This window comes from Triticum urartu, chromosome 7, assembly GCF_003073215.2.
Source record: "Triticum urartu cultivar G1812 chromosome 7, Tu2.1, whole genome shotgun sequence".
Taxonomy (NCBI): Eukaryota; Viridiplantae; Streptophyta; class Magnoliopsida; order Poales; family Poaceae; genus Triticum; species Triticum urartu.
Genome location: NC_053028.1, coordinates 20,377,028 through 20,399,095, shown reverse-complemented (window position 1 = coordinate 20,399,095; position 22,068 = coordinate 20,377,028). Strand labels below are relative to the sequence as shown.

The 22,068-nt window shown below is 41.7% G+C and overlaps 2 protein-coding genes across 3 annotated transcripts; one reads left to right on the top strand and one right to left on the bottom strand.

The window, feature by feature from the left end:
- Positions 1–476: 476 nt before the first annotated feature.
- On the bottom strand, positions 477–21,214 carry LOC125525405 (nonsense-mediated mRNA decay factor SMG9-like). Of its 2 annotated transcripts, XM_048690406.1 has the most exons (9): positions 21,003–21,214; positions 3,405–3,509; positions 2,979–3,087; positions 2,779–2,894; positions 2,551–2,670; positions 2,350–2,439; positions 1,523–1,653; positions 1,035–1,299; positions 477–846 (listed from the first exon to the last, which is right to left on the bottom strand). In XM_048690406.1, exons 1-9 carry the CDS (start codon positions 21,153–21,155, stop codon positions 694–696), a joined length of 1,242 nt encoding a protein of 413 aa, XP_048546363.1. In that variant the 5' UTR covers positions 21,156–21,214; the 3' UTR covers positions 477–693. The 2 variants fall into 2 exon arrangements, with proteins under 2 accessions (XP_048546363.1, XP_048546364.1); XM_048690407.1 differs by lacking the exon at positions 21,003–21,214 and having other exon boundaries at positions 3,405–3,705.
- On the top strand, positions 14,147–20,830 carry LOC125525404 (4-hydroxyphenylacetaldehyde oxime monooxygenase-like). The gene is made up of 3 exons (XM_048690405.1): positions 14,147–14,664; positions 19,105–19,557; positions 19,953–20,830. The coding sequence occupies exons 1-3, from the start codon at positions 14,182–14,184 to the stop codon at positions 20,571–20,573; spliced, it is 1,557 nt and encodes a 518-aa protein (XP_048546362.1). The 5' UTR covers positions 14,147–14,181; the 3' UTR covers positions 20,574–20,830.
- Positions 21,215–22,068: the final 854 nt, after the last annotated feature.

Sequence of the window (22,068 nt, the reverse complement as noted above, 5' to 3'; positions counted from 1 at the left end):
ATATGGATTTGCTAGTTGACCAGGGTTAAGGCCAGCAAGGCAGCAAGAGTGCTTTTAGGTCTCCAGTCTAAACTCCTACTCTACTATCAAGAGAGAATATAGGTAGCACAAACTGTCATGTCAGTGTTTTATCATCCCTTGGAACAGCTCTCGTGCAACTACATTACAAATGGCTGTTTAACTGAGCATTTGCCTTGGACGATACACCAAGGGATGCATGAACCTATTTACACTTGTGGGGTCAGGAATGAAACATAAGCTTACAAGCCTCTTCTGAAAAGGTAAGAGCTTACACATCTTTAGCCATGTGAAAAATGCAGGGAAAATTCGACTCGCAGAAAGACTCGACCCCTAGTTTCTTTTGCTGTGAGGTCAAATGCTAAATCATAAATGTTCAGATATCAGTTAGGATGAGTGAAAGAGAGATGTAACCACCACCCGATTAAGAAATCATTCTGCATTGCTACGTCACAACATATCCGGACCCATCCATATCCCATAACCTTGTAGTAGTAGTAGGCAAACAACAGGGACAGCACCAAGGTCGGAAATTCTTCTCCCAGATTTACAATGCCAAAAATCCCCATAGAATCCATACATTATATTGCGAACAAATCCATCACCTTCTCATCTAACAGCGATTCAAATTGTGTCTCAGGTCGGTCGAATCGAGAACACACAACACATATGTGGCTACTTCCTGAACAATCCCGAGCTCTGGAGCGCCTTGCAGTAGTCCGAGGCGACGGGAGATCTCTTCACCATGTCCCATATCTTGGCCGAGCTCCTCAGCCAGTCACGCTCTGTGAGGTTCTTCGCGAACGGCCTCAACGGCCTCGCCAGGACCTGCAGCAACAGTAACATACACAGCAGATCAACTTAACTGGGCCGGTAATAAATGCTTGAGTAAATAAACAAGATAAGCTAAGAACAGGCTGCGTGTCTGACAGTGAACTTTTTTTTTCATTTTAAATGGTTTCAAGACTGGAGTATATAAATCTATATGTGATTTCAACTTGGACTAGAAAAGATACCTGATCACGAAGCTTTCCTAGCATGGATGAGTATGTCCCATACTCAAACTTTGCTGAGTTATCATGTGATCTTAATGGAAGAAGGAACACGTCCTGCTGGCTGGAGCTCAACTCTTCAACTTTCGTGCTTGGAGCAACCGAGGAATCGGTAACTTCAGGTGTCGCACTAGAGCTGCCAATGTTAAATGAAGAGGACTCGAAGTGTTTTTCAAGAGTCTCCCGTAGAAGCCTGAGCTTTGAAGGAGAAAAGTCATGGTCCCTCAATCTGTTCAATTAGAAAACAACACCAATCAAATTACTAAGATTAAACGAGCAGAGGGATGAATTAAGTATGGAAGTGGTATGTGCTCATATGATCTTTTTGCAGCAATATTTTTTTTACCAACAGGAAATTCGGAAGATCTATTTATTCAGGAACATATAAATAAGTATCTGATAACAGAGAAAAATACACTCTCAAGGCAAGTACAACAGTTCATAATGCTCACCTAGCATGCACAAAACAGAGATCGGCCATGTAATCTTCACTGCCTGATTGGTTATCATTCTTATTTTCCTTGTCTGGTGTAGATGATGTTAACAATGATGGGTCAGGTATGTTATTCTTCAACAAATCAACCTGTAAGAATACATTACAACACCCCTTTCAGCATTGCACAATATTGCCAAATATCCCTTCTAGCTTAGGGTCATCAGTCAACATGTTTTAACTACATGAGCACAGAGTAACTGCAGAAGTTTTCGTCAGTAGAAGATAATACCACAATGATTCCACTCTCCAAATGTTGGATAAGAAAAGTGTGCTATTATCAACTATGCATATGCATAATATGCTGAAGAGTGTGACAGGTGAAACAAGTACAATGAGATATACGCTAAGGAGATGTCAAATTTTGAATGAAGCTGGAAGAATCAGACAATCTGTGGCAGTATGTAGCCAACGTGAGCTAGCTTTTTCTTTATTGAAAAAGAACAAGAAAATGGAGGAAAACACAGATATACTAGATGCAGAAGAGAATATTACTACCCTTGTAAATTATCAATCTGCTCCACTAAAGTCAGAAGGTTGCAGGAATCAAGGAGTAAGATCAGTTCTGCTTGTAGTTTCCCTAAAACTAGATAAGAGCTCATACACTCAGTTATGAACCACTGAATGTAATTTGTTCCGTTGTTCTGCATATATTACCAGAATAGGCTCAACAAAACAGGGGTTTTCTGAACAAACTTGACAGTTCACACTACCAGATGAACAGACTGTTTTAATTCTTGAAAGAAGGAAGTGTATGTACAGAGAAATAATAGCCAGACAACTCACCGTAAGCATGAGCTCCCACATGGAAAAATCATTGATCCCTTCTGACACAACCAACACAATATTACAGACAGATGCCAAGAAAACACCAAGCTACAGAAATTCCTTGCAGAACAACAGAGAATACCGATCAATTACTGTGAACCACAAAGGTAAAACCAGCAGTAACACAGTCAGGTGTAAGAATTAAAGTAAACCATTTACCTGGATTCCCATTAGCTCATGGGCCAGGTCTGCTGGTAATGGATCGCCGTTAAGAACAGGAAGTGAAGATGAACCATCTGGCCTCATCATATCCATTAGGATGGATGGACTGTATACTGGCTGCAGGATAATTGATTGCAGTCGAGAATATTATCAGCGAGATTTTTAGCTTAACTGTTCTAGTATTTGGAACACGCCAGTGCTGAGAGTAAACTAAGTTCATCTTACCTGGGTGTCGAGAAGTATAACTCGTTCATGAGATATCCTGAAATCAACACCTGCAGTACAGTGCTTTGCCATCGCTTTGATTTCCTCCGTTTGTGTAGCAAAAGGAGGATGCATTCCTACAGAGAACGGCCACCTGATTGAATTTTGGTTTGCTCAAGTTTGGTACAGAATGAACTAATGAAGCATATAATTAAGTGTACCAGGTGAGCTTCCATCATATCCATAAAGCTCGTTCATGATGGTTGACTTGCCCACACCAGGTGGGCCGATTATCCCGATCACCATGAAATCGTTGTTCTCTGTCAAATACTGCAAAACGGGGGAAACAGAAACACGAATTCACATTTCCTGTGTGCCATTCAGCAACCAATAATTCTCAATTTCAGAAGTACAATAGATCTTAGCCTGTTTCTTCACAATAACAAGCTGTTTTAAGGATCAGTGTAGAGCATGAAACATTGGAATACAATATCTCAGCTTCCTCGTCATAACACATCAGAAGACATATGAAGCTAATTCATACTGTTGCACTAACCACACAAGGAATCAACCAATTCTGAGCACTATAAATTGTGGATAACAAGTATATAAACCCAAAAGGGGGGGATGAGGGGTTTTGTACGCACCGGCAGGATCTTGTCGGTGTGGACCTCCCAGGCGTCGGAGACGAGGCTGAGCGAGCCAGGCTGCGGCCCCTGCCGCGCGCGGGCGCCGCCGCCGCCGCCAGCGCCCTCGTCGTCGGCGCCGGGGGGCGGAAGCGGCGGCTTTGCGAGGAGGATCTTGGGCGGAGGCGGTGGCGGCGGGTGGGAGGAGGAGGAGGAGAAGGATGAGGAGCCCCGGTCGCCGACGCCGGCGAGCAGCTGCGGCTGTCCGGCGGCCATGGCGGCGTGGGTACTCCGCACCGCACTTGGGCTTCCGTCTCGGCTGGAGCGAGGAGTTTTAAGGGCCCTGTTACTATCAGCTCAGCAGTCCGGGCCGGCCCATCACCGGTTTTATGAGTCACTCTCTAATGCTCCAATGTCGGCCTTTTTCTTATTATATGCACATAAAAAAATGTATGCACTTCAGAAAAAAAAAAGCACGTACGCACGTGCGTTGCAACGGGAGAAAAAAAATTAGCATGCACTCAAATTTAATGAGAATTGTATGGGCAAGCAAAATGCCCATGCTTCAATATGAAGAAAGCGCCAAACTCCTCTTCAACTTTCTCATGCGTTAGGGTGTGTTTGGTAGCATGTATGGACCTAGCCGAGTTGTTCTCCTCTGATACATGCTGAATGTAGAAATGCCAAGTCCATGCATTTGTTGTGTATGCGCTGAGACATGCTGAGCTGAGACTTTGTTTGACAGCCTGCATCTGTTTAGACATGCTGAACAATTTCGAATTCCGAATAATATTTTTGACCGGTGACCAAAAATTTAAACATATTTTGAAATTCTGAACTTTTATCGAGAATTGAAATAAAATTTGAAATTCTAAACATTTTCAGAAAATTTAAATAAATTTTGAATATTTGGAAATATAACAAAATTTCAAATTCTAAATAATTTTTTTTACAAATTTAAACAAAATTTAAATTCTGTTTTTTTTTAAATTCAAAACATTTTTTGAAAATTTAAACAAATTTTGAAATACTGAAAATTGTTGAAAATTAAAATTTTTGAACATTTTCCGAAAATTAAACAAAATTTGAAATTATGAACATTTTTAAAAAAATTAACCAAAAATTGAAATTCGAAACAATTTCAAAAATTTAAACAAAATTCGAAGTTCTGAAAATTTTCAAAAATCTAAACTAAGTTTTAAATTCTGAATATTTTTTGATTTTTTTGAAACTCTGAACATTTTTTTTAAAATTGAAACATATCTGGAGGTGGTCTGATGGGTGGGGATGAGGGTTGGGGCGAGCATGGCTGTCTCCATGCACCCTCTCTGGGGTGTATGAGATGGGCATGGCTGAGGGCCCTTTTTGCATCAGTCCAGGTGAGCCCATGCACCCTACAAACAAGCAAAAGTGTGTTGGATTGAGAACTTTTGCCCTCATGCACCGTACTGAACACACCATGACGGGGTTCAGCGTATTTGCCGAGGTTGGCTTCTATCTAGCGACACAGGCCTTGGTAGACACTTCAAAAATCGCAAGCCCCTCCGCGTCGATCTGAAGTAAGAAGTCGACCATGATGAGCTCGCCACCATCCTATGCCATGCCAGTGGTAGCTATGTTATGTACTTAGGGCTTGTACAATGATAGGTGCTTAAAAAGGTGTTTAGAAAAATAAACTGGGATTTTCTGAAGCTCCAGTGCCTATTTCTATGGACGTCTAACTAAGCATCTACCCTTTATAAATAAGTATCGATGCTTAAGGAAACACGAGTTTATTCCTCTAAGAACCTTTCCTAAGCGCCTTGCATTGTACAGGGCCTTCATCGCGTCTTTGACGGTGTGTGGATGCCATCAGGCACCACTGATCCGTCGCTTGCCTTAGAGCATCTACAGCCGCATCAATATAATTTGATCCCTCAAATGCCCGCAGACATGCCCGGTCAATCCGTTTTCATCTTCACTTTTCTCTCTCCAAAATAACCACACTCCTCATTTTATGGCATTTCAGTGAACAGGTTGTGTGCAACACCGTAGAGCACGTGGCCTGGGAAGAGAGAAGGCAGATGATTCCTTGCCGGATGCGGTGGCGGCGGCAAGCATCATCGTTTCCTCCGCCCGTGCTACACCCGTCTCGTCTGCTCACGCCGTCGTCGTCGCGAGGTGCCACCTCCTCGGCGTGTGCATGCCGCACATCCATGCTGACAGCGAGAGAGAGAGAGATGAGAGAGGAGGATTGGGTTGCTGCATATGGGACCAGGGGTGATGCCTATGACGTGTAGGAGAGTGCCAGGTGTGACTGGGCGTGACCGGACCCCCTCATACTCGCCCCAGCTTTGGGATGGGTTTGAGGGATGCCGGTTAGTTCGGACGTTTAGGGCTAAAATAAGGGGTCCGGTTGGTTCACTCTTTTTTGACTGGACACTGATCGGACGAACGTTTCGGGTTTTTAGGGAGAGAGTAGGGGGTCCGGCTGTAGATGCTCTTAGCATAGAAAACATATGGATGGTTGAGTGCAAAGAGAATTAAAGATGTTGCAGCTCAATGATCGTGTGCCATTGGCATGTCGATGCATCACCACTTTTATGTCCCCGGCGAGTGTGTCCGGTGCAGTTTTGGCAGGCTGAAAAAGCAGAGAAAAGATATAGTGAAAAAATAGAGAAAATATATCTATATCTATATTTATATTTATATACTTTCTATATAGTGTATGAGTTTTGAATGTTTGAATTCAGGCATTGAAATGTGTTTCTGGCCGTTCACTGGGCTCCATCCGACGGTTTATAACACAGGGATTCGCTGCTATAGTGTCATTCAGTGTTATCTAGGTTGTTCTAGAAATATCGATCGATTGGCGCCAAGCAGGGACCCCACTGCATATCAGTTCGTTGAAGCAAACAGTCACCGTGCCATATTCGCATCGCGTGGAGCTGTCCAAACTGTTTTATACTCCCTTCATTTCATAATGTAGTGCTTCCTTTATCCCCGTGCTTCAACTTTGACCGTAAATTTAACTACCAAGACTGATTGTGGCGGGAGCAAAAATTATATCAGTGAATTCGTATTCAAAAGAAGTTTTCAATTATATAATTTTTTCTCCCGCCGCAGTTGGTCTCGTTGGTTAAATTTATGGTCAAAGTTGAACCTCGAAAAGCGCAGACGCACTATATTTTGGAATGGAGGGAGTACTACCTATGCTGACACCCGCAGGGCTACATGGCCTGTGTGGTCAGATAAACAAATCTGACAGGAGGTGACAAAGTAGAAGAATAAAGAATAAAATATAATATAAACAAATCAAACCAGGTGCAGCGCCCACATTCGTACTTCTTTTTTAGCGTGCACATATAGGCCCTCTTTGATTCGCAGGATTTTCAAAACGTAGGAATAGGAAAAGTATAGGGTTGAAATGGCATGCACACATGAACCCTACAGGATTAGCATGGAGTGTTTGATGGCATAGGAAAAGTAAAGGAATTGTAAAAAGAGGTTGGAGTGGATGTTAGATTTTCTATGAAATGTAGTACAAAAGATTCCATAGGAAAAATTCCTATGGGATCCAATCCTATGAATCAAAGGACCAACATAGAAAAAATTCTTAAGGATTTCAATCCTCCAGAAATCCTATAGAATTCCTTTGAATCAAAGGAGCCTATACATGGCCGCATTCTGGGTGGAAGGTTGTAGTAAATGCTAGTACTGTGAGACATACCAATAGGTAGGGTAGGCATTACCTAAACCTAGGCATATATGTATCCGCTTTTTCAAAATGTATTTTAAACATGTTTGGAAAACTCAAAAAGTACAAAACAAAATTTCACACGTATATTTTCACAAAAATGTGCGGGAAATAAAATTCTACGGATAATTGCCTTTTTATTTTTTTCTCTGTATAAAAGATAAATTCTAGTGCTTCTAAATAGCATATCACAACACGTCTTTTTTGTCTTTTTTGCACATGCAAAAAAAGCTGTTTAATTCTCCCGCAAAACTTTCTATTCGCATGTGGAACATGGTGGGAGATTAATGCGTGCAACTATTTTCAGAAATTTTTGTCATCTACAAATGTGTTCTTCGAAGTGGGTTCATATGTATTTTTTTAAGAATGTGTTTTCCAAAATGAGCTCATATGTAAATTTCAGAAATTTTTTGTCATTTAGAAATGTATTTTTCGAAGCCGCAATAGGTAGCCCAATTTTTGTGCAAATTACTTATTCATGTGATAGTGATTGCGTAAGAACACAGGAAGCTTTCTTATGCTAATTCCAAGTACATGGACAATGAATATTTGTTTCACTTCTCGGTCATTTTCATGACTTATTTTCTCTAAAATCACTCTGCAACGTAAAAGACGCGCATAGCGCGGGCATACATACTAGTAGTAGTAGTACTAGAGAAAGATCTTATGGAGCACGCCTGATTATCAGCGCCGCATCATCGGCATGCAGGCTAACTCTCAGCTGAGATGGAGGTAAGGGGCTAAGGGCCATAGCCGTGCTGGCACTGGCAAAGATCTGGTGCAGGGGAGCAATTGCAATCGTGAAAAGCATCTCCCTGCGGAAATACACTTTGTTTCCTGGTTTGGGATTTTTTTTAATAATTAAACAAAAAGTCAAAATAGTTCAGAATTATTTTTTGGATAAACTTGACTTAATGCACTAGTACTTGATTTTTTACGAAAAAAGCCCAACATTGACTTCATAGCAAAGAAGACAAAATTTATTTGCTATTATAGGTCACTATTCACACTATTTTGGCCAAAAATTTGTCCTTTTTGAAAAGAAGTCAAAGAAGGACTTTCTTTTTATAAATTTTTTCTCACAAGTACAATGGAAGGTCGCGTTTATTTCAAAAATATTTTCAGATTTTTTGACTTTTTGTTGAATTACTAAAAAGATTCTATATAGGATGTAGATGTCCCCATAGACCAAACGTCCGCGTGTCTACCTACCGCAAGCCACAGTGATGAGTAAAAGGATCCCTAAGCTGGGCATTTGCCATTACCCTCCAAGAGCCCAGGATCATATCCTACCAACACTACCCAAATCCCAGTCGCTCAAGTATCTGAAACATGTAATCCCACGATAATAAATCAAATGCTCCTGCAATATCCAATTTAAGCAGAAGAGCGTGCTTGCTGTGAATACACAAAACATTTGATCAATCTAGATAGTTAGTGGTGATGCTTTGGATATGCCAAACTGCCAAATCGCCTTCCAGTGAGCTAAGTTCCACGATGTAAAGTTTATCCTAGTTTTTTAAACATGCGGTAACTATATGGTATATTCCTGTAACCACGGTAACAGTACTCTCGGTAAATTAAGTCGTTTGGCACTCAAAACCATTTTAGTGTTTGATTTTTTTCCGGCAAAATAGTGATTAGAGCTGGACCTGTCTTCTATTAATCCTAGTCTTAGTAAAAACAAATGGATGGGTGTCACTGGATGCTCAAAAGGCACGCACTAGCGGAATCAGCCGCACTTATGCAAAACAAAGAAAAAAAAGAAGATTGTAAAGTCCTTAGGGCCATCTAATAAAAGAACACAAACCACAGACGTATTTGTTGTTTCAACTGTGTGCTCATGCTAGGTAGCGACTCATTTTGCTTGATGGATCACGCCATGTACTGAAGGTATATCTTCTTTTTTCTTGCGAACAATGTACCCAAGGTATATCATTGGAGTACACGTGTTGCTCTTATTCTAGAGACCTTTTACGGTACATCAATTAAATTAGGGCCGTTTATTTTTATGATTTGATGGTTCAGATGAGGCAATACTACTCCAAATTTTCAGTAGTATATTGAGTAATTAGGGGCGTTTTGGGTACTTCACTGTTAACCAATCCCGTAGGCAGATTCCCTTCAGAATTAAGCGGACGGCGGAGCTGGAATTTGACATTGTCATCAGTGTTCATTTGGCCCGTCCTGCTCCGTCGCCATCGTGAGCGGCCACCGTGCGTAGTGTAGATTTTGCGACCTGCAGCCAGCCATCGTTAGCTCGCCGTGTGCCATCGCCCACGTCCAGCCCTTGTGTCTGCTATACTGCTGCTAGTGCTATGCCGTGTGCTATGTGCCTTTGTGTAAAATCTTAGATTAGTGGGCGCCGATGTACGTACGTGCGACGGAGAGAGGGCAAGCGAGGAAGCGATCTCAGGCCGCCCGCCGAAGCACGTGCAAATAGGAAGAGGGCAACCGGGCCGGGCGGGGCGGCTGCGTCGTCGCTGGGACGCATCACGCATGGGAGGAAGATCCTGAGTGGCGGCGGACGAAGGCTGTTCGACGCAGAGCGACCGGCCCTGTGTGACCGACGAGACTGCTGCCTGGCGGTAGTGAGGAATGGCAAATGAACTGAGATGGCTGCGTCGTCGAGGTGGTATCGTATTGTCATTAATTACTAATCCCAAACTCTAATAGTTAATTACCGAAATGTCTTGGAGCAAAAATTTGAGGAATTGATATTGACCATTGGATCAGTTATATACTACACGCTATTTACGGTAGTATGATGTACCGTAAAAACTCTCTTATTCTATTGCAACTGGCGTTCAAGTATATGGCACTGGCTATATCGATCATTGAAATGATTCGTGCTGCTCTTATTCTATATGCAACTGTGTTCAAGTTGAATATCTACAGTTTCCCCAAGCTCTCCTGAGTCTCCTCGGTTTCAAGCTTTCTGTTGAGGAAGCCCCTCAAGGCTTGCCGACAAGGCATATCTATTCTTTCTGCTCACATCATGCATTACTAGCTGCCAAATAACAGCACACATCACATGCTTGTCTTTCAGCTGCTAGGGATTACATATTCAAAGAAACAAGAGAAGACAAGAACTAACAACTTGGTCATGGTTCTCTTGCAGGAGCTTCCGTTCATGCATGTCATCCTTATCCCTACAAGTTTTTCACGTGCGTATTCTATCGACATCAGTTCTACGGAGTTGAGCTAGACCTGCCAGCGAATTTAGTACTCCATCCATAAAGAGTAGTGACATAAATGCTCTTATATTTCTTTACAGAGGAAGTGCGTTTAGGTCACTACTTTAGTGATCTAAATGCTCTGATATTTCTTTACGAGTACTTAGCAAGCTACACTGCTACAGAAACCATCGGTGAAATATAGCAGGGGTGGCTTCTCACAGCGAATAGCCTGAGCAGGGTGTGTTCTCTACATCTATTTATAACAATCCTAAGTTCCTAACAGCCAAAGCCAACGTGAGGGTCATCGTTTAAAAATATGAGTGCTTCAATGAAATCAGATGTGCGGTTTTTTGTTTTAGAAGGAAAAAAAAACATCCACACACAGAACAACTAAGATGGACTCAATTAGACAAAACAAATTATCGATTTTATTGATAGACAAACTACAGATTGGTTGAGATAATTGAATATGCAAAGGTGAATTATTGGTTTCTAAAGTTGTATTAATTGACCTAGATCTAGCTTGCTAAGAGCAAGCATAATATGGTGATGTAAGCACATCATTACGGTTTGAATAGTATATTCTTACTGAGTTGGAGGAGGGAGGGAGAAGAAAGAAGGAAAGCGGGTTGTAAGAGAAAATATAATAAGCTGATGTAGATGTGTCGTAAGACTTTAAATAATATTTTTAATTGTGTTCAAGAAGAGAGAATAGAAGCGGGCTATCGATTAACAGCCAACTGCAGCACGTGTTCCTAAGACTTTGTGAGAGAGTGTAGTGGGCCATGTATCAATAAAGTGTAGTACATATTTATATCTAACTATTATACTTGCAGGCTATAAGTTTGGCTATAGTTGACGTCGCAACATCATATAGCCAGCAACTGGCTATACTATTAATCATGCTCTAAATTCATAGCCGGCTGCAACATGGGCTCTACGAAACATTGTGAGAGAAGGTGGTGAGCCATGTATTGATAAAGTAATAAAATCTTATAGCTTTTTCTATAGTGTCTTCCGCGTGAGCCAGCTAATTAGCGACTACTACATGAGTCTTTTTACCGGCATCCCGGTTTTTATGGTGAGGTAGTTTCCCAACCATATTTTTTTTGTAGTTTTTCCCAAGGAAACCGGGGTCATATGTTACTTATCTTTCAGCCTTTCACAATATATTTCTTTACAAATATAATTTTTGTACATGAACATTTTTAGAAAAATAGTCTTTGAATATTTTTAATATACATTGAACATTTTTCTAAATACACATTGAACATTGTTCAAATACACATTGAACTTGTATAACACATTGAAATATTCAAATACATGTTGAAGATTATTTGGTACTCGTCTAATTTATAAAAAATATGAATATTTTTACATCCTCGAACATTTTTTAATTTCAAACTTTTCAAAATTTCATGACTTTTTAATAATATTTGTACATTTTTTAAGGACATGAGCATTTTAAAGTGATGGTGGCAGTTGGCCGCGACAGATGGCGGCTCAACGATGGTGCTGGCAGTAGACGACAGCGGAACGACGGGAGGTAGCGGCAGGGTGGTCCGACAGGAAACAATGGTGGTCATGCAAGGCTCCAACGGGTGGCATGGGCGGAGGCAGCGGCGGTTCGGTGGGAGACTACGGTGGTGGCACAGGCACTAGTAGATGACAATTTTTTGATGGGCCGGCATGCATTGTCGGCGATGCAACGACGTGGCACGGATCGGGATATTGTGAGAGAACTAACTTCCCTCCATACAAGGGGAGTTGGGATTTTTTTTAATGACCATCACAAAAATTATTGACGAAAAGGGAGCCGTTAGAGATGCTCTTAGTAACTTTATTGATTTATCCCAACAACAAAAGACCCATGGGCACTGGCATATATATACAAACACCCACCTAGCCATCATGATACCTGTAGATGAACCCAAGAGGTAAAACCAACGATCCAGGCATATACGGTGGGCCCCTACGCAACCCACAACCCAGAGACTACGATGACAATTTTTTGATGGGCCGACATGCATTGTCGGCGATGCAACGACGTGGCATGTATCGGGAAAGGTATTGTGAGAGAACCAACTTCCCTTCATACAAGGGGAGTTGGGATTTTTTTTAATGATCATCACAAAAATTATTGCCGAAAAGGGAGCTGTTGGAGATGCTCTAGTAACTTTATTGATTTATCCCAACAACAAAAGACCCATGGGCACTCACATATATATATATATATATACATATATATATATATATATACACCCACCTGGCCATCGTGAATACCTGTAGATGAACCCAAGAGGTAAAACGAATGATCCAGGCATATATAGTGGGCCCTTACGCAACCCACAACCCGGAGACTACGGTAGTGGCACGGGCACCAGTAGATGACAATTTTTTGATGGGCCGACATGCATTTTCGGTGATGCAATGACGTGGCACGTATTGGGAAGGGTATCGTGAGAGAACGAACTTCCCTCCATACAGGGGGAGTTGGGATTTTTCTTTAATGATCATCACAAAAATTATTGGCGAAAAGGGAGCCATTGGAGATGCTCTTAGTAACTTTATTGATTTATCCCAACAACAAAAGACCCATGGGCACTGACATATATATACAAACACCCACCTAGCCATCATGAATACTTGCAGATGAATCCAAGAGGTAAAACCAATGATCCAGGCAATCCATGCATATACGGTGGGCCTCTACGCAACGGACAACCCGGATTCTCCGGGACACTCCATTTTAAGGGAGCTTAAGACTAGCCACAGTGGGAGTAACTTCAGCAGTAACATCGAGTCCAACTCAACAAATTTGCTTATGTGGCAATGAGTTAATGAGGAAAGAGATAGTTGTAGTAACTTAGCTAGTTACTGTAACATCATATGCCCAATACAATATGAGTCTATAACCTAATAAATGAATCCTTGCATATTACCACACTTAAGTTACTACCCACTATGAAGGTAGTAATATAGTCTAGGGATACGTGTATGTTACTCTCCATTGTGGCTAGTCTAATGCTTTATTATATAAGATTAGGTTGAGGTATGTTTGATGGAAACACGAAGGTCGGCACAGGCAAATTGAAAATGCATTGGAGCACTTTATTTTAAAAGGATAAAAATGGTATTGATTTTTGATTTGTGTTCAATAATACGATATATCATACGGTATGTATGCATATCCAATATGTAATATAATTTTCTTTTCTGACATTTAACATACCAACCTGTATATTGATAAAATTTCACACACACACACACACACACACACACACACACACACACACATGTATATGCACGTACAAAAAACATTTGAATTGTTCATGCCACGTTTCACACGTCCCATTCTCTCCGAGCGTGTCAAAGAAACCAGCCCAATACCCTACGCCGTCTCACTGAAAAATGGAGCCCATGATGTGAGGATAGAGGCTGGAGCATGCACAACTCTTTATTTTTTTTAACAATTATCATGGAGTGTTTGAAGGGGTGCGAAAAGGAAAGGAAGATGAACACTTACATGCGGGCCAAGGGGTATTTTGGATAAAGATCACGGTCAAAGCACTCTGACCTGATGGAATGGATAAAACTGAGCAGTGATTTAACGAAAGAGGAGCAAAATTGAGTAGGCCCATTTTCGTAAAATCGAGTACAGGCACCGAACCGAGGGCATGAATGTAAAAAACAAAGGTTGTTCCTTCGAGTATTTCCTCTTGTGAAAAACAGTTTCACTTCTTATCAAGTCCTGTCGTTTCCCTCCAGAAAAAAAGTCCCGTCCTTGCATATTTTTTTTTTAAAAAAGAGCCCTGTCGTTGTACCAGGTAGCCCTACTTAAACTCCCCTAGGCCTCATCCAAAGCAGCACCACACACAATACAATGGGGAGCGCTTCTCAGCTTACAGAGCTCCTACCCCAACAATGGCAGCTCCTCCTATTCATTCTCCCACTTATCTCCCTCCTCTTCCTACACCGGAGACGGAGCAGGCCCGGTGGCCTTAGGCTGCCACCAGGGCCCTGGAAGCTGCCCGTCGTCGGCAACCTCCACCAGATCGGCCCGTTGCCCCACCGGAGCCTGTCGGCGCTCGCAAGGCGGCACGGGCCGGTCATGTTGCTGCACCTGGGCACGGTTCCGACGGTGGTGCTGTCCTCGCCGGAGGCCGCGCGGGAGGCTCTAAAGATGCATGATGCGGACTGCTGCAGCCGGCCTCCCGCGGCCGGGCCGCGCCTGCTGTCGTATGGCTACAAGGACGTCGCCTTCTCCCCCTACAGCGACTACGTCCGCGACATGCGCAAGCTTTTCATCATCGAGCTGCTCAGCCGCCGCCGCGTGCAGGCCGCTTGCTACGCTCGCGATACCCAGGTGCGTACGTGCTTGGTTATAGTATTTCTGAATCAGCAACCAAATTTCCAGAAAATTTCGGCATACCTGAACTGAATTATGTATACGGAAAGATGATGGGGCGGCCAGAACTTAATTAGTGTCAGAACGGCCTACAATGAACGCAATTATGAGTTATTTATTTTTAGGTTGTTCTTGGATTATATACAAACTTTCCCTTAGGCTAAAACAGGACTTTCTTGTTATTTTATCTCGGTGATAAGGATGGGCCTCCAACTCTTAAATTGCATACGCACATGCTTGGATGGGCACGTAACTTTTAGATTAAATAATAAAACAGTCACGAAGCAACGGCTATGTCCAACATGAAGCATATTTTTCTCGATTAATCCTTTTTCTTTGAGAAAACTTTTGATCTATTGATCTTCAATCATGACAGTACAACAAACACAAGAAATAATAAAAATTATATCCAGATACATACACCATCTAGCGTCGATTACAAGCACTGAAGCGAGCCGGAGACGCGCCGCTCTCATCGCCCCTCCCTCGCCGGAGCCGGACAAAACTTGTTGTAGTTGACAGTGGGGAAGCCATCATGCTAAGGCCCTATAAGACCAGCGCAACAGAACATCAACCGCCGCCGATGAAGAGTACCGACATACGTACACAAACTTGCAAGTTTGTCTAGGATTATACACAAACTTTTCGTTAGGCTAAAACATAACTTTCTTGTTATTTTATCTCGGTGATAAGGATGGGCCTCCAACTATTAAATTGCATACGCATATGATTGGATGGGTACGTAATTTTTAGATTAATAATAAATGGTCTGATCATGTCACATCTAGATGTGAGATAATACCTCACATCTAAGTTGACTTTATCGTCTTTTTGTGGCTCCCTTCATTTACTTTCTTTGTTTTTTTAACAGTTTATGCATAAGAAAGCTACCACGATTCACGTACAACTACACGCCCAGAAAAGTTTGTTGTGGCCGCTCAAACAAAAAAGGCTACACATGCGCACTATTGTAGATCAACAAGGTGTTTGCTTGTGTGCTTGGGTTGAGGTTAGCTATGCACATGCGAGCGCGATTGTAGGGCACTGGTACGAGACGAGCTTGTGTGCAGACATTAAAAAAACTGATTTTATGAAACGTCAATTTTTTTCAAAAGGAAATACATTTTATTTCAAATATTTTCTGGAAATTGTGATCATTTTTTGAAGAAATAATGAATTTTAAATTTTTGAACATATTTTGAATCTGAAAAAATTGATTCCAATTTTTTAAAACTAAAAATAATTAAAAATTGCTTTTAGTATTTTTGGAAGTTTTAATTCTGAACATTATTTAGAAAATGTGTACGTCTATTGAAATTCTTTTTCAGAAAGAACAACTTTTTTTGCAAGACGTTGAACATTTTTCAAAATCTGTCACTTTTTAAAAAAGAAAAAAGAAAAATAATCAAATAGCCCAGTGGCATGTTAATGGTGGACTTGCAACTAGGAAAAAAAATGTTGGCCCAGTTGTGAGTCGGTGGAGGATTTGCAACTGGGATAAAAAAAAGGTCGAGCCCAGTACCGAGTCGATGGTTGAATTGCAATTGTGCCAAAAAAACTGGGCCAATTGCGAGTCGATGATGAACTTGTAACTCAGGCAAAGAAAATAATAAAGGGTCTCGTTGCATGTCAATGGTGAACTTGCAACTTGTTAAAAATGGTCAGGCCTAGTTGTTAGTCGATGGTTGACTTACAACTACGACAAAAACAAGATCAAAGGTCTCAGTTGTGTGTTGATGGTTAACTTGGAACTGGTATAAAAAGGACCAGACTCAGTTGCGAGTCGATGGTTGACTTGCAACTGAGAATAAAAAAGGTCAACCCTAGTTGCGAGTCGATGGTGGACCTGCAACTACAGACAAAAGTCAGGCCCAGTTGTGTATCGATGGTTGACCTACAACTAGGATAAAAAAGGGCCTGGCCCAGTTGCGAGTCGGTGGTTGAATTGCAATTGGGACAACTAAGTGCCTAGTTGCGAGTTGAGGGTGAACTTGTAATTAGGACAACTACGACCTAGGAGCTAGTTACGAGCCAAGGCTAGACTTGAAACTGGGATGAAACAAACTCCGGTCACAGTTGCGAGTCAAGGGTGGACTTATAACTAGGATGAAAGACAAAAACACATGCCCAGTTGCGAGTAGAGGGTGGGCTTGCAACTGGGATAAAACAAACTACTGGGCTAGTTGCGAGTTGAGGATGGACTTGTAACTGGGATAACAACAAACCATGAGCTCAGGGTGGATTTGCAACCGGGACAAGAAAAATGACATGACACCCTAATTGCATGTGGAAGGTCAATTTGCAACTGAGATAAAAAAGAGTTCGAACCCAAGTTGCGTGTCAAGGATGGACTTGCAACTAGAATAAAAATGGTCGGACCACAGTTGCGTATCGAGGATGGACTTGCAACTCGAAATCTCAAATTGCATGTCGGGGTGGAGTTTTGTAACTGGAACCCCCAAATTGCAGGTCAGGTGTGGAGCTGCAACTTGAGACAAAAATGGGTCGCCCCTCGAGTTGCATATCGAAGGTGGGCTTCCAACTAGAAAAACAAGCGGACCGTTTGTATGTTGAGGGTGTAGTTACAACTAGCACACCATTTAAGAGAACATGTCGAATGATCAAGAACTTAGATGAGACATCGCTAAATTTATTAGAAAAACTCATGAATTTAAAACAAAAATTTAATGAAGAAGGAAAAAAGCAAAATAAAAAAGGAAATGGACACGGAGAAAGTATATATATATATATATATATGAAAAAGCAAAAAATCTAGAGTCAACATGTAGCTTTCGTTCACAACACCATTATATACGCAAAAACAGTTGACTTGAAAAAATAAAAGAATAATAAAAAAAGAACAAGGGGACAAGAACTATTCTTTTTAGGTGAACGGACAAGAACTAATGAGTCAAAGACACTCCCCTTTACTCTTTCTCTCTCTTAATTCCCACTCTCTCGTGGACAAAGCCAAGGTCCAACACGTAAGCCCCGCAGGCACGTGAAAACAGCCCAGCAAAAACTGCAGCAGATCAAACAACATAAGAAGTAAACGCGGAAGGAAAAATCAGGCGGCGATCAATATATTTTCACGAAAATTAAATTTTTGATCGTGTGGTGAAGGTGTTAGATGTGAGATAAGTATATCACATCTAGATGTGAAATAGCAATTCCGAATAATAAAAACTGTCATGAAGCCACTGCTAGGTCCAACATGAAGCATACTCCCTATTAATCTAAAAGTCCTGTTCATTGATATCATTGATTGCATATCATACATCAATCTTAATAGTCACTAATTTGCTCACTGATATGCACTGCATTTAATACCGTGCTTATGAAAAGTCAAGGTTGCCAAGTCTGCCAAGTAGACATAACATCTGATGTGGCAAGTCAATTATAAATACATAGAGTAGTTTGGTGAGTTTGGAAAAAAAATGATGCTAAACACATGTAGCTACGTGAAAACGTTATTCCGAGTCTGCAACTAAATTAAATGAAGGAAGCTTAGCAACAAAAAGCTAAACACCTATACATTGGGGAATTGAGTTGCTAAAACCATTTAATGTCCTTAGCACCTTATCACCTTTGCATTGGAAGAGGCCTAATAAAACTTATCCTACTCCCCCTGTTCCATAAAACAAGGTGTATAAAACTTTTCAGAAGTCAAACTTTGTAAAATTTTCCCAAATTTATAGAAAAAGCAGTTAGTGTATACAATACTAAAGAGATGAAATATGAAAACATATTTCAATGTAGATCTAATAGTCCTATTTTGTAATGTAATTGTTGATATATTTTTTTCAAAAAACTTCGTCAAACATACTATAGTTTTACTCTCTTTTTTGTGTGAAATACGATCATTTTACTTCTGAACTATAACTTTTGGAACCGAGAGAGCATGAAACTAGAATTGTATTTGCAGTCATACAAGTTTTGGCCCGGTTCACAGTACACTTCAGAAACCAAATTGGCCATCACCCGCAACTTCATTTACCACTGGTATATATTTGACTCTAACAAGAATCCTGCAATCTTACACAACCAAAAAGGGAATAAAGGAAAACCAATTGAAAAATGAAGAAAATAATAGAGGGAAACTTTTTGTCTACCCGTAGCTGGTATCCCCACACACAGCGAGTGGCTGTGAACTGTGATTGTTGTGTCCATAGAGTCACAACATATAAAGAGTTTTGTCTATATATTTGCGCAACTCAGTGAATGAGAAGTCCCCAGCAACCCACGGATGTATTCGCGATATATTATCTTGTGCAACATAGACTATGAGATTTTCTATATATAGAAGTGAACCAGTGAAAAATGTTTCGTATGTTCTTTTCCATAAGGCTAACTTGATAGATGACACTGAGTTGCTGGATTGTACTTGTCCGTGACTAGATGGGAAATCTTGTGAAGAACCTCACCAATGCCGGTCGAAAGCCGGTGGCAGTCGCCGACCACATCTTTGCCACGCTGGACGGGATCATCGGCTCTTTCGCCTTTGGCGAAAACTACGCGGCGGAGCAGTTCAAGGGGCAGTTTGTTCCCGTGCTGAACGAGACCATGGACATGCTGAGCGGCTTCTCTGCCGAGGACTTCTTCCCCAACAGCGTTGGTCGCCTCGTCGACAAAGTTACGGGCATTAAGTCCCGCCGAGAGAGGATCTTCAAGAAGATTGATGCCTTCTTTGAACAAGTCATCGACCAGTGCATCGACGACGATCCCAGTCGCAGAAGGCAGCCCGATGACGAGTGCACATCTGTACTCGTGCAAGAGCTCGTGGACCTTTGGAAAAATCCTGCAGGAGCCACCAACAGCTTCACAAGGGAACATGCCAAGGCCATCCTCATGGTAATTATTTAACCTCATCATTACATATACTCGAATTGAATGTACCAAAGTGTTTGGTAAATAAATACTCCCTCCATTTCCTCACTATGAGAAAGACATTTTGCATCTATATAGGGCCATCAACAGTAATCGAGGCAAAAATTAATGATGTTTTCTTCTATTAGCAACTTGTTTAGTACTTGCATGCATATAGTTATAATGCACCTAGTTACTTTCTTCTCGTTCCTTTCTTGCATGCATGCGGCGTATTAATGATTCGGGTTAACAAAAAGAAAAGTTGGCTTGCAAAGCAATTATTAAATTTTATCTTTGTATCTGTAATATAAGTTTGTGGCCTTGTATAAAGGAATGGATGGAGCAATTAGTTCATCACATGCCAATTGCCAATGTTTCAGAACACTTTCGTCGGTGGCAATCACACTAGCTCAGTGACAATAAACTGGGCAATGGCGGAGCTAATTCGGCAGCCAAGGTTACTCGGCAAGGTACAAAATGAAATCAGGGCCATCGGAGGCAAGACAGAGCTCCTGCAGCACGACGACATGCCCAAGCTCAAATACCTGAAGATGGTGGTGAAGGAGACGCTGCGGCTGCATCCCCCGGCGACGTTGCTCGTCCCGAGGGAGACCACGGGGCGGATTCAGGTCGCAGGATACGACATCCCAGCCAAGACAAAGATCATCGTGAACGCATGGGCTATCGGTAGGGACCCAGGCGCGTGGAATGATGATCCGGAGGAATTTCGCCCAGAAAGGTTCCAGGACAAGGATGTTGACTTCAATGGGGCGCATTTCGAGCTTTTGCCGTTTGGGTCGGGACGACGGATCTGCCCGGGATTGGCCATGGGCGTGGCTAACGTCGAGTTCATCTTGGCCAATATGCTCTACTGTTTCAACTGGGAGCTCCCTGATGGGGTGAGCTGTGAGGATGTCAACATGGAGGAGGCAGGGGCGCTGACTTTCCGAAAGAAGACACCACTCATGCTGGTGCCGACAAGGTACAGTATGTGTCCTTGATTGAAATGGGTCAACTGGCAGAGCGATCAACGTATCTGCGTGTTGCATTCGTTGTATAGTATGTACGTTTTGTGTTTCCTTTTACGTTTGCCTGTTTTGTACTTCATCTGTAAACGCTCTTGTATTTCTTTACGGAGGGAGTACCACGTTTGCCATGTTACTTTTCTTGAATGATTGAACTGCTCGCTTGAGCTGATTTATGCATGATGTGGTTTCGTTCTAATAATGGAGCCGGGAAGAGCCTCCCTGTTACAGTACGTATTATTCGACAAAGTTTGCATGCATGTCTCATGTCGATGCTAGCGTCTGCTCACAGTGTTAATTCATACTCTTCCACTGACCACACCAATTCTGTTCACTATTAAATGCGGTTAACGTAGCACCAATTCATCCATGGCTGCTCTTGAATTAACCGCCGTTGCCAGCGCCCTCGTCGTCGGCGCCGGAGGACGAGGGGGGCGGCAGAGGCGGCTTCGCGAGGAGGATCTTGGGCGGAGGCGGTGGCGGCGGGTGGGAGGAGGAGGAGGATGAGGAGCCCCGGTCGCCGACGCCGGCGAGCAGCTGCGGCTGTCCGGCGGCCATGGCGGCGTGGGTACTCCGCACCGCACTTGGGCTTTCTGTCTCGGCTGGAGCAGAGACTTTTTAAGGGCTCTCATTTGTTCAGCAGTCCTGACGTCGGCCTTTTCTTTTCTCAGTTTATCACGCATCTGGGCCGGGCCCATGTACGGTTTGAGCTTCTTTTTCATTGGAGTGTTTTTTATATATTTATTAAAAATGTAAAATTATGTTTCAAAAATAGAAAATTATATAATTGGAAAGAAAAATATAGACGTTCGTTCCATATTTAAAACATATTAATCATGTATCTGAAAAATGGTTGTCATGTATTTGTAGAACGTTCATCTTGTGTTATAATTTTTTTGAGGGATGTGTTATAATTTTTTTGATGTATACAGAAAGAAGAAAACATATAAACCGGGGGGGGGGGGGAGGAAATCAGACAAGAACAAAAAAATTGTTAGAAAGGAATAAGCAAAAGAAAGGAAATGAAAAATAATAATAGGTTTTTTAGGTTATGAATGAAAAATAATAATAGGTAGGCACACATGAAGAAAAAACGAGCAAACAACTAACAAACACCCGGACTTGGGCCGTCCAAGAGATGAGGTGGGGGCACATGATTCTTCAACTATTCCATGCAATGAGCCTAGAATAGGATTTTAGCCTCCTATTGCATGCCTGAATATTATCTAACTCTTTATATTTTGAATTTATTAATTTTTTGAAAATGCATTTTTAATAGATTTGTAGGAAAAAGAATTACGAAAATCCAATTTAAATAATGTACAAAAGTCAGATCCATGTATTAATCAAATTCATGTTTGTTTAAGTTAATACATTTTAAAAACTGTTCATGCTGATAAATGTACATACATTTATAAAAGATACATGCAAGCTTTAAAAAAGTAAATCGATGAAAACATCATAGAAGGGG